This window comes from Equus quagga, chromosome 1 (assembly GCF_021613505.1).
Source record: "Equus quagga isolate Etosha38 chromosome 1, UCLA_HA_Equagga_1.0, whole genome shotgun sequence".
In the NCBI taxonomy this organism is placed as follows: domain Eukaryota; kingdom Metazoa; phylum Chordata; class Mammalia; order Perissodactyla; family Equidae; genus Equus; species Equus quagga.
The window spans coordinates 106670139-106683410 of NC_060267.1; the positions used below are offsets into that span (position 1 = coordinate 106670139).

General features: G+C 37.2%; 1 protein-coding gene across 6 annotated transcripts in view; it reads left to right on the forward strand.

The window, feature by feature from the left end:
• The window catches only part of RAD18 (RAD18 E3 ubiquitin protein ligase), a 150855-nt gene that overhangs the window by 86916 nt on the left and 50667 nt on the right, over positions 1-13272 (forward strand). For all 6 annotated transcript variants that reach the window (XM_046643122.1, XM_046643205.1, XM_046643282.1 and 3 more), the window contains one exon: positions 10068-10205. In XM_046643122.1, coding sequence (XP_046499078.1) covers positions 10068-10205 — 138 coding nt within the window. The remainder of the gene's footprint in view (positions 1-10067; positions 10206-13272) is intronic.

Consider the following 13272-nt stretch of genomic DNA (forward strand, 5'->3'; position numbering starts at 1 on the left):
CCTCCTTCCTTCCTAAGCCCTGGCAACCACTGATCTTTTTACAATCTTCGTAGTTTTATCTTTTCCAGAATGTCATATATTGGAATCATACAGTAGGCAGCCTTTTCAGATTGGCTTCTTTCACTTACTGGTATGCATTTAACATTCCTCTATGTCTTTTCATGGCTTGATAGCTCATTTCTTTTTAGCACTGAATAATACTCCATTTTCTGGATGTTTTACAGGGTATCATTCATTTATCAGTTCACTTATTGAAGGACACCTTTCTTGCTTGTTTTGGCAATTATAAAAAGCTGCTATAAACATTCATATGCAGGTTTTTGTGTGGACATAAATTTTCAACTTATTTGGGTAAATACTAAGGAATGTGACTGTTGGATCATAAGGTATCTTTAGTTTTGTAAGAAATTGTCTTTCAAAGTTTCTCTATCATTTTGCCTTCACCCCATCAATGAGTGAGAGTTCTTGTTGCTCCACGTCCTCACCAGCCCACGGTGGTGTTAGTGTTTTGGATTTTTGTCATTCTAATAGGTGTGTAGTGGTATCTCATTGTTGTTTTAATGTCCAGTTCTCCAATGACATATGATGTTGAGCATCTTTTCATATGCTTATTTGCTATCTGTATATCTTCTTTGGTGAAGTGTCAGTTCAGATCTTTTGCCCGTTGTTTAACTGGGTTGTTTATTTTCTTACTGAGTTTTAAAAGTTCTTTATGTATTTTTGGATAACAGTCCTTTGTCAGATATGTCTTTGCAGATAATTCGCCCAGTCTGTGGCTTGTCTTCTCATTCACTTGACAGTCTGCCCTAATCAAATTTGAAAGTGGGTCTTGAAATGATTCCGTGGATTCCAAGGAGCCTCCAGAACAAAATACAATGCAGTTTAAGGAGAGAACAAAATCTAGCAACCAAGAATATAAAATTAACAGTATCTAGTATCCTATTGAAATTACTAGGATTTAACAAAGCAGAAATATAAGATCCATAGAAAGGAGAAAAATCAATTAATAGAACCAGACCCAGGAATGACAGGGATGATCAAACTAGTAGACAAAACTGTTAAAATAACATTTACAAATATGCTCTGTATGGCAAGAAGGAAGAATAAAACAGGGTCCTGCTGAGGTGAGAAATGGACCATATAAAAAAGACTCGGGCTGGGCCCGTGGCCGAGTGGTTGAGTTTGTGTGCTCCGCTTCAGAGGCCCAGGGTTTCGCCAGTTCGGATCCTGGGCACGGACATAGCACCACTCATCAAGCCATGCTGAGGCGGCATCCCGCATGCCTCAACCAGAAGGACGTGCAACTAAAAATATACAACTATGTACTGGGGGGCTTTGGGGAGAAAAAGGAAAAATAAAATCTTTAAAATTCCTTAGATAACAGACATACCTGAAGTGAAAAATACATTGGATGAGGTAAAAACAGATTAAGAATATATTGAACAGAATGAAAATACATCATATCAGTGTGGTGTCAGCTAAAGCAGTGCTTAGAAGGAAGTCAGTAGCATTAAATGCTTGTGTTAGAAAAGAGGTTTTAGGGGCTGGCCCCGTGGCCGAGTGGTTAAGTTCGCGCGCTCTGCTGCAGGTGGCCCAGTCTTTCGCTGGTTCAAATCCTGGGCGTGGACATGGCACTGCTCATCAAACCACGTTGAGGCAGCGTCCCACATGCCACAACTAGAAGGACCCACAACGAAGAATATACAACTATGTACGGGGGGGCTTTGGGGAGAAAAAGGAAAAAAATAAAATCTTTAAAAAAAAAAAGAAAAGAGGTTTTAAATCTATGCTTTCACCTTAAGAAACTAGAAAAAGAAGAGCAATTCCACCCAAAGTAAACAGAAGGAAGGTAGTGGTATTAAAGATAGAGCAGAAATCAGTGAAAGTGAAGACAGAAAAATAATAGAGAAAATGTATGAAACCTAAAGATCAATAAAATTGATAAACCTCTAGCAAGCCTGATCAGGATAAAAAGAGAGAAAACACAGATTACCAATTTCAGGAATAAAAGAGGGGAAATTGACAAGTATCCTGCTGATATTAAAAGAATAATTGTAAGGGAATATTATAAACAACTTCATGTCAATAAATTTGAGAACATAAATGAAATGGGTGAATTCATTGAAAGACACAAATTACTAAACCTTACTCAAGAAGAAATAGATAAGCTAAATAGCCATATATCTATTAAATAAATTAAATTTGCATTCCCAGGAAGGAAACTCCAGATCTAAATGGCTTCACTGGTGAATTCTATAAAACACATACAGAAGGAAATAATACTAATTCTACACAAATTCTTCTAGAAAATTGAAAGGAAGGAATACTTCCTACTTCATTTTGTGAGGCCAGAATTTCCGTGAAACTAAAAGCTAGACAAAGACAGTAAAATAAAAGATCTGGCCAACATTCCTCATGAACATTGATGCAAAAATCCTTAACAAAATTTTAGTAGATCGGATCCAGCAATACATAAAGAGGATAATATATCATAACCAAGTCGGATTTATCCTAAGAATGCAAGATTGGTTTAATGTTAGGAAATTAATATAATTCACTGTATTAACAAACTAAAACACACTATATGATTCTCTAAGTAGATGCCGAATAAGCATCTGACAAAGTCGAACATCCGTTAATAATAAAAAGTCTCACTAACCCAGAATTTCTTCAATCTGATAAAGGATATCTACAAAAACCCCACAACCAACATCATATTTATTGGTGAAATGGAGAATGCTTTTCTTCTGACTGGGAACAAGGTAGAAATGTCCATTTGTGCCACTTTTATTCAGCATTAAACTATAGGTCCTAGCCAATGTGATAGGGCCAGAAAGAGAAATAAATAATACACAGATTTGAAAGGAAGAAACAAAACTTTTTATTCACAGTCGACATGATCATCTTTCACAAATAGTATGAATCATAAAAAAGATAAGGGCCAGCCTCAGTGGCCTGGTGGTTAAGTTCAGAGTGCTCTGCTTTGTTGGCTTGGGTTTGGTTCCCAGGTGCAGACCTACACTGCTATGTTAACACTCATGCTGTGCAGGCAGCCCACATACTAAAAGATAGAGGAAGATATTAGGTTAGGGCGAATCTTCCTCAGCAAAAAAAAAAAAAAAGAAAGAAAGAAAGAAAAGAAAATGTGATAAATTGTATTTCATTAAAATTAAAAGCTTTTACTCTTCAGAAGACAAATTTGAAAATGAAAAAAGCAAGCCACAGATTGTGAAAAAATAGTGTAAGATTTACACTTGACAAAGTACTACTATCTATATTATATAAAGAATTCTTACAATTCAGTAATAAGGTATATGCCGTATTTTTAAAATGGGTAAAAGATTTAAACATTCTTCATAAAATGGGATATTCATATATCAAATAACCATATGAAAAGATATGGTTAGTCTTATTTGTCATTAGTCTTTAGGAAAATATAAATTAAAATGACACTGAAATAATATTACACACTTATTTTAATGGCAAAAGAAAAAAAAAAGGACAATATGAAGTGCTGGCCAGGATGTGGTACAAATGAATCTCTCATACATTGCTGGTAAAAATGCAAAATGATACAGCCACTTAGGTAAGTGTTTAGCAGTTTGTTATAGAACAAACATACACCTGCCATACAACCCACTCATTCTACTCCTAGCTTTTTACCCAAGAGAAATGAAAGCTTATGTCCATCCAGAGATTTTTAAAATCAGATTTATTGAGATATAATTTAGAAAAAATAAAATTTATTAGTTGTAAATGAACAATTTGGTAAGTGTTATGGACAAATGTTATGGCAGCTTATTCATATCATCCTGAACTGGAAACAACCTACATATCCATAAACATATTGTGATACGTCATATACAATGGAACAGTACTTAGCAATAAAAAAGGATTAACGCCTGACATATGAAACTACTTGGATGAATCTCAGAAACGTTATGCTAAGAGAAAAGCCAAACTAGAAAGATAACGTATTGCATGATTCCATTTATATAAAGTTCTAGAAAAGGCAAAAATATAGTAACAGAAAGCGATTGGTACTGCCAGGGACTGCAGGTGGAAAAAAGGGCTGACTATGGAGAGTCATGAAGGAGCTCTTCTGGGTGATTGCATCTTCTGTTTCATGATTGTGTTGGTAGTTACACAACTATACACTTTTTAAAAATGCTTCAAATTGTTCACTTAAAATTAATTATTTTTTTGTGTTATTTCTCAGTGTCTGATTTTAAAAATCTAGTGAGAAGAGTAGCATTCTTTCCTATTTTTGCAGATTTCTTTAATGTCTTATTTAATAGAAGACACCTTAATTCTCATATCAGCTTCTGCATTTAAACTGTTGCCACGGGTTGTTTTGGTTAAACTATATAAAAAATATCCAGCCTCACACAGATAGGGAATTGAAAAGAGGGGGAGTGTTTCAATAGATTTTTTAGATAATTGTGGCTAATCTTTGATACTATACTAAAACTTGGGAAGTATTATTTCAGAAAGGTGAGTTACAATGGAATTGGAAATCATATTAATGAAGTTTCTGTACTCTATTACATAAAATCCACTGGTCTGTCATGTACTTTGAATGGTTCTTTTACCTGTGAATGATTTTGTAACATCATTTGTTGGTTATTTGGAAAATATTGGTTAATTGAGTTCCAAATGTTTGCATATTTCTTTTATATTATATAATATGGAAAAAATAGCATTCCTTGATATCACCACCAATCTTATCAGAAAAGTTAAGTATTGGGAAGCTGTCAGGCTCACAGTGGTGGATACAAGTTATCCAAAATTTGGATTTTCAATTGAAAGCTCTCATTTTATCTTTGGCAGCAAATACTGTCACTTGTTTTCCTTGAAGTGACAACTCACCTGATTCGTTTTTGAGAAAGAAGATTATCCAAGCCTGAATAATCGTACTTTGTCTGCTGTTCTTTCAAGTCGAAACGAGATTCATTTAATAAGCGGCTAGTTTAGCTCACAGGTTAAATGGTCACACAGGTGCTGCTGCAAGCGTCCGCTGCACTTTGGGCGTGTCGCAGAAGTGCTGGATTTGTAGTTCTCATGTCATCACTGAGGGTGTTAAAAAGATGTGTACTCAAGGTCCAAAATTTAAGAAGATTAATAGTTATTTTTACTACTTCATCAAGGACATTCTTAAGTAAAATTGACCTTTTTTTTAATTGATGAGTGCGTGGCCACATGGAATGCGCTGATGACTGGTGCAGTTCAGTGTCACTTTGTTAACTCTTGCTGAGCACCAGCACTTTTATCCACCGTTGCTGTTGCACTATCAGTGCATATGTCAGCATAACAAAAAAGGCAAAGAACTTCTTAGTATTATTATGAAAACAGATTTTCCCTCATCTGGCCTCTGAAAGAGGCTCAGGGATCTTTAACAGTCAGCCAGTGCTCTTTGAAGTCTGCTGTTTTACAGTATAGACGACGGGTAGAGAAGGCAGCTGAGAAGACTGTGAATGAGTGGCCATGAGATAGGAGAAAAACTGTGAAACGTGGTATCAGGAAATCTAGGAAAAGAGAGTGTTTCAAGAAAGGAGAAATGTCGAATTGTGTCAAACGCTGCTGTGAAAGTTTGAGTAAGAGGAGATAGAAAGGACCAGTGGATTTCACAACGAAGTCAGCAAACTGACCAGAACAGTTCCGTTGGCGAGGAGCCATCAAAAGCACTTAGAGCTGACTGAGACAAATTGGAGGTGAGGAAGTGAGACCCTTAAGGCAGACAGCTCTTTGGGGAAGTTTCACTGTGTCAGGGAGAACGTAGAAGTGAGGTCAGAGCTAGAGGTAGGTGTTAGGTCAAGGGACATAATGTTAAAATTTCCCCTCTCCAACCTTAAAAGTCTCCAACATTAGCAAAAATTGTTTGCCATGATTTTTTTTCTCAAAATTTCTTTAATGACTTAAAAAAAAAATGGTGTGGTAGTTGAGTTCCAAAGCCAGTTGGTTGTACTTATCCAAACCATACTGTATCCTACTCTGGTTTTATTTTTTTGTAAGACTTTATGTTTTTAGAGCAGGAAAAGGTTACAGAGAGGTCACATGTATCCCCTGCCCCCACACATACATAACCTCGTTCATTGTCAACATTGCCCACCAGAGTGATACATTGGTTCCAGTGATGAACCTACATTGACACATCATAATCTCCCAAAGTCCATAGTTTACTTTAAGGTTCACTCTTGGTGTTGTACATTCTGTGGTTTTGGACAAAGATTAAATGACATGCATCACTGTAGTATCATACAGTGTTTTCACTGCCCTGAAAGTCCTCTGTGCTCTGCCTATTCACCTCCCCTACCCCCAAGCCCCTGGCAACCACTGATCTTTTTATTGTCTCCATAGTTTTACTTTTTCTAGAATGTCATATAGTTGGAATCATACACTGTGTAGCCTTTTCATATTGACTTCTTTCATTTAATAATATGCATTTAAAGTTTCTCCATGTCTTTTTACGGCTTGATAGCACATTTATTTTTAGTGCTGAATAATATTCCATTGTATGGATATACCACAGTTTATTTATCCATTCGCCTGCTGAAGGACATTTTGGTTGTTTACTCTTTCCATTTTTAATGCACTCTGGAACCCAGGGTTGCACAAGACCAAAACCAGGCTCTCTCAGGAGTGAGACTGACTCATCCCTTGCCACGAGGATGCCCCCGAGATGCTTACTCATCTACTTTAATTCATGGGACGAGTTTGGAGTCAGCGTCTCCTGAAGTAAAATCTCAGGTTTTTTGGGCACCTGAGCTAACATCTGTTGCCAATCTTTTTTTTTTTTTCCTTCTCCCCAAAACCCCCAAGCACATAGTTGTATATTCTAGTTGTAGGTCCTTCTGGTTCTGCTGTGTGGGACGCCACCTCAGCATGGCCTGATGAGCAGCGCTAGGTCCACACCCAGGATCGGAACCAGGTTGTCAGCAGAAGCGGAGTGCGTGAACTTAACCACTCCGCCACAGGGCCAGCCCCTCATGCCTTTTTTTTTTTTTTTTTACAAACCGCCTATGACACCCAAGCAGCTAACCATGGATGGAGAAGAGAGTAATGGTAATAGCTAACATTCACTAAGGGCTTATGCATTTAGCCCTGAATTGACTATTCTCACCCTAAATTCATGATCATAAGTCTCAAGTGGACACTCAACACTGATGTACAACTCTGCTACCTTTCTCTAGTAAACTTTGCTGTACTAGTCTCCAAAGTGATGATTTCACACTTTCTCCAAACCCCCAACACTCCCTTCTCAGTGCCTTCTCAGTTGGCCTCATACTACTTCGAAAATACAGAAACATTCTAACAGGAACTCTGTCATCTTCCAACTACCATTACTTAATCTGTGCACATATGATCTAATTTCTTTGCAGTTAATTAAGTTCTTTACAGTTTTTTACTGAGTTCTTTACAGTAATCTTACTGTAATTAAGGGCCAACCCCTACTTATGCTCTGGATTCCATCATTAAGACCTTCTCAAAGATGCAATACCTGCAATTATCCTTTCTCTTTTCTATATCATCAATTTCCCCCTCTCCTTTGAATCTTTTCCATTGGCATACAAATATACCTGGGACTGTACTTGTGTGTTGTAAAAACAGCTTAGTAGGTCCAGACTAGCATTTTTTTCTTAACAAAATAGTAAGAGTAGAAAGAGTAGTTAAGGTGGTCAAGGAGTGAAAAACTTGACTTGGCACCAGAAAAGATGATAGTTCTACTTGGAGAGGCAGAAAGCGCTAGCATTAAAAATCTTGAAGAACACGAGTTGGTTGAATGTCGGCTTATTCATCAGTGCCCATAACTATCTGAGCCACTTAAAATTCTGAAGAGGTAATTCAGGGCATTTAACTAGCAGAACTGAGATTTTAAACTCTTAAGTCCTCCTTGCCAGATGGCAGAACTCCTAGAATGAGGTGAAGAGATGAGTGGGAACAATTTTATTAGTCATAATCTCTTGGCATTGTTCATTGTTTGAGCAGGGGTTATTGGACTTCTGGGACCAAAGCAAGAACAGCGGCTGCCATTTACTTTTTGGTTTCCAGCCTACCTGTAGTGGTAATTAGATTAAAAAAAGAAAATCTCTTGTAAACCTGGATTTTATTACTTCAGAAGATGAAGGCATTAAGCCTCCTTAACTGTTAATGAGATTACTTTAGCAAGCTTCTTGAGTTATTCTTGAATCCACAGTCCATATGTACACAATGGAGTGACCTTACTAGGAAAAGGGCCTAACTAAATTACGTAAACCCTATAGTGTTGTTACCCTTGCCTGACAGAAACTTTGTAATGATGGCGGTGGTGGTTGCCATTGATTCTGGAGCGCTGGAGAAGTACAAAGTAGTTATCCTTGAATGCAGGGAGTTAAATAGGGCTTGGAAGGGGTCACCTGACCTGTGTCCTAGATCGCATCTCACCCCTTTCTAAAGAGCTAACTTTTTCCGGTAATCTTTATGGCCAGTTTATATTTCTTTTGCTGAAATTTTAACCAATCTCTTATTTAAAATTTACCAGACACTTTACAACCCGACACATTAGTTTCACTGGGAGTTTTCCTACACATATGATACACGTAAATATATTGGAATTAGAAGCAGTCTCTCCCTAACATGCGAAGAGCGGTCACATTGATAGATCAAGAATGTTGAAATGAATGTGCAATAGAGGCAGAACTGGCTTCTTCCACAGTGGGGAGGGAAGTCAGTTGAATCTTCGCTAGACAGGATTTTGCATGTCCATACACAAGAATTATTTTCCGTTGCCATCAGTTATCTACAGTTTGCAGAGCTGTAACGTAGCTCGAAGGCAGTGAATGACTGGAATCCTGGAAGAGTAGCTCTAGAAAACGCAGAGTTTTTAATTGAAGCACAAATTTTTCCTTATACTGAGTTACTCTTAGTATTGTGCTACTGGGAACATGTTGTTTACTGTATGAAAACAGTCTTAAAACTTTGTTTTAACCATTTGCAGTATGATTCTAAAATGTATTTTTACAGGATTGATGACATTTTGAACTATGACTTAGGTGTTAAAGATTGCTAGATAAGTGCAACCTCAGCTATTTGAACCCTGCTTCAGAGTCACAAATAGATGTCCTAACGATGGCCAGCTACTCTATTGAGTAAATTAGTGTACATTAATAATGATAACCTAGAACTCCACTTAAATTATCTTCAGAGGTGTTAAAAGTAATAGTAAACTAAGACTGGTGTTAATTATAACATCCTAAGGTGAGGTGGAGTGGTGGTGGGGGTGGTAGGGGTCTTTGATTTTTAAAGGCATGTCATGGGAAACAGGCAAGAAAAGTGAAGGAAAAAAGGGTAGTTGAAATGGATATTCTTTTTTTTTTTTTCGGTGAGGAAAATTGTCCCCAGGCTAACATCTGCACCAACCTTCCTCCATTTTGCATATGAGACACCTCCACAGCATGACTTGATGAGTGTTGTGTAGGTCCAAGCCCAGGATCCGAACCTGCCAACCCGGGGCTGCTGAAGCAGAGTGTGCAAACTTAACCACTGTACCACTGGGCTGGCCCCTATCCTTTGTTTTTATAACCCACCCTCCCTAGAGGCTTCTGCTTTTATATTCAGTTAATATTCTTCGTCTTAGTACTCTTTTGTGTCTTGGAAGTTAGAATGATGTCTTTTGGCTATATTTAAGAAAGTAGCATCTTTTATGCTCTATCAAAAGCCTTTCTAGAGTATGGAGTTTGAGAATAAACCAATCTCTTATTTAAAATTTACCAGACACTTTACAACCCGACACATTAGTTTCGCTGGGAGTTTTCCTACACATACGATACACGTAAATATATTGGCAGTAGCAGACTAGGAGTATCATGTTTCCATGTTTGTATCCGGGGAAGGGAGAAGGTGAGAAGGAGAGGCTTGCACCATCCCCCAGCCCTTGGTATTGTTGTCCTGGCCAGCTTTTCTGTGCATTTCAAGTGATTCCCCAGGGTGCCGTTCTTGAGCAAGCTTGTACGCTTCTTGATGCTCAGTTTGTTGGGTGTAGATGTATTACTTTTATAGTCCTTGCTTTACTGAGATCTTTTGAATTTCAGGTAAAAAACATCAGAATGAATTTCAGCTTCTGGTGGATCAGGCCAAAAAAGGATACAAGCAAGCTGTTGGAATGTCAAAAAAAGAAGTAACAAAAAAAGAAGATGAATCTCCAAAAAAGCTATTATCTGTATGCATGGGTAAGAGACTTTAAAAACAGAAATGTGTTGAAATTCACTGTTTATTTTAATATAAAAAGAAAGTAAAACCAAGAGAATTAACTTTGGACTTTTTAGTTGTTTGAAATGAGAAAAGGTATTTTTAGACATATAACAGTTGTTGAACGTAAATTAGGTTTATTACTCTGGGAAAAATGATTAGGAGAATGTGCTGAACAGAGTTTCTAAAGTCTGTCTTCCTTTCCGTTAATGATAAATCTGAAGGTGCTTAGTTGGTTAAGCTTGAGGATGTTTTCCAGGTGTAGGATTTAGTGCTGCACACCCTCAGATGTCCTCAAAGACAATAAATTATTGTTACAGGTCACTGGTATTTATTTTGGAAGGAATGTTCTACTAAAAAATCTAAAGCTAATATACTTGGTATACCAATACATAGCACATTCCTTAATTTTGACCCATTTTTAAATTTGAGATTAATATTATATTTCTGTTGCCAGGACTTTGGGCCAGTGAACAAAGAGAATCATAATGGAATAAAGTACACCAGAAAAATCCTTATTTTTTTTTATTGTTGTAAAATATACATAATATTTATCATTTCAACCATTCATAAATATACAATTCAGTGGCATTAAATACATTCACAATGTTGTGTAGCCGTCACCACTGTCTACACCCCAAACGTTTTCATCATCTCCTGTGAGATCTCTGTACCCATTAAATAGTAATTCTCTCTTCCCCTCTCCCTGCCAGGCCTGGTAATCTGTATTCTACTTTCTCTGTCTATGAATTTGCTTGTTCTAGGTACCTCATATAAGTGCAATCATATTTGTCCTTCCATATCAGCTTATTTCATTAAGCATGATGTTTTCAAGGTCCTTTTGTTGTAGCATATATCAAAATGCCATTCCTTTTTATGGCTGAGTAATATTCCATCATATATATGTACCACGTTTTGTTTATCCATCAGTCTGTAATGGCTGCTTTCACCTTGTGGCTACTGTGAATAATGCTGCTGTGCAGATTGGTGTTAAACATCTGTTCAGGTCTCTGCTTTCCGTTCTTGTGGACACATCCCTAGGAGCGGAGTTTCTGGTTCATGTGGTGATTCTATGTTTACCTTTTGAGAAACCATCAAACTGTTTTCCACAGGAGCTGCACCATTTTACATCCTTGCCAGTAATGCTTGAGGATTCCAATTTCTCTGTATCCTCACCAACACTTGCTATTTTCCGTTTTTGTTTTTTTTACTACATATAGCTATCATCGTAGGTGTGAAGTGGTATCTCATTGTGGTTTTGATTTGCATTTTCCTATTGACATGATGTTAAGCATCTTTTCATATGGTCATTAGCCATTTGTTTTTCTTTGGAGAATTGTTTAAGTCCTTTGCCCTTTTTTTTTTTTGGTGAAGAAGATTGGCCATGAGCTAACATTCATTAACAATCTTCCTCTTTTTGCTAAGGAAGATTGACCCTGAGCTAACATCTTTGCCCATCTTTTTCCATTTTGTACGTGGGATGCCACCACAACATGACTTGATTAGGTGTGCATAGGTCCATGCCTGGGATCTGAACCTGTGAACCCCAGGCTGCCAAAGCAAAGGGCATGAACTTAACCACTACACCACCAGTCTGACCTCGCTTTCCCATTTTCTTAATTTGGTGGTTTGTTTTTTTGTTGTTGAGTTTTAGGAGTTCTTTATATATTCTGGATATTAATCTTTTACCATATATATGATTTGCAAATATTTGTACACATTTTCTAGGTTGTCTTTTTACCTTCTTGATGGTATCTTTTGATGCACAAAGGTGCTTAATTTTGATGAAGTTAAATTTATCTATTTTTGTTTTTGCCTGTGCTTTTGGTATTATGTCCATGAAGTTGTTGCCAAATCAGCGTCATGAAGATTTTCCTCTATGATTTTTCTTAAGAGTAGTTGTAGCTTTTATGTTTAGATCTGTGATCCATTTCAAGTTAATTTTTGTATATGGTGTAGGGTAAGAGTCAACTTCATTCTTTTGCCTGTAGATAATCCAGTTTTCTGAGCATCATTTGTTAAAAAAACTATCCTTTCCCCGCTGAATGCTCTTGACATCCTTGTTGAAAATCAGTTGAGGGGCCGGCCCCGTGGCCGAGTGGTTAAGTTTGCACAGTCCTCTTCAGCGGCCCAGGGTTCGTTGGTTCAGATCCTGGGCACAGACCTACACATTGCTCATCAAGCCATGCTGTGGCGGCGTCCCACATAGAAGAGCTAGAATGACCTATAACTAGGATATACAACTATGTGCTAGGGCTTTGGGGAGAAAAAAGAAAAACAAAAAAGGAAGATTGGCAACAGAAGTTAGCTCAAGGCCAATCTTCCTCATCAAAAAGCATACTTAAAAAAAAGAAAAGAGGAGAAAATCAGTTGACCATATATATGAGGGTTTATTTCTGTACTCTGTGTTCTGTTCTGTTTGTCTATATGTCTGTCCTTAGACGAGCACTATGCTGTTTTAATTACTGTAGCTATATAATAAATTTTGAAGTTGGGAAGTTTGAGTCCTCCAACTTTATCCTTTCTTTTCAAGATTATTTTGGCTATTTGGGTCCCTTGAGATTCCATGTGATTTTAGGATAGATTTTTCTCTTTCTGCAAAAAGTGCCATTTAAGTTTTCCCATCCATGAATACAAGATGTCTTTCATTTATTTGTCTTTAGTTTCTTTCAGCAAAGTTTTGTAGTTTTCAGCATACAGATCTTCCACCTTTTTGGTTAGATTTATTCCTAAGTATTTTATTCTTTTTAGGTGTTATTGCGTTCCTTATTTTTGTCATAAATTCTCTTGGTGTCATTTAGTAGGTTGCTGCCTGAGTGTATACCTCATGGTCTTTGTGAACAAATTGAATTTGTTAATGCAGTTGTTAAAGGATATTCTTAGAAAGTAGTTTAGCTCCTAAGAAAACCCACTTTAATATCTCGGATTAGGAGAACGTTTTTGTTTATTGGTTGAATCTCTCTGGAAAATGATTGATTGCTTGTGCTCAGAGGTTGTATATCATATGTTCAGAAATGAGTGCTACTGGTAGGTTGCTGTGCATGAATG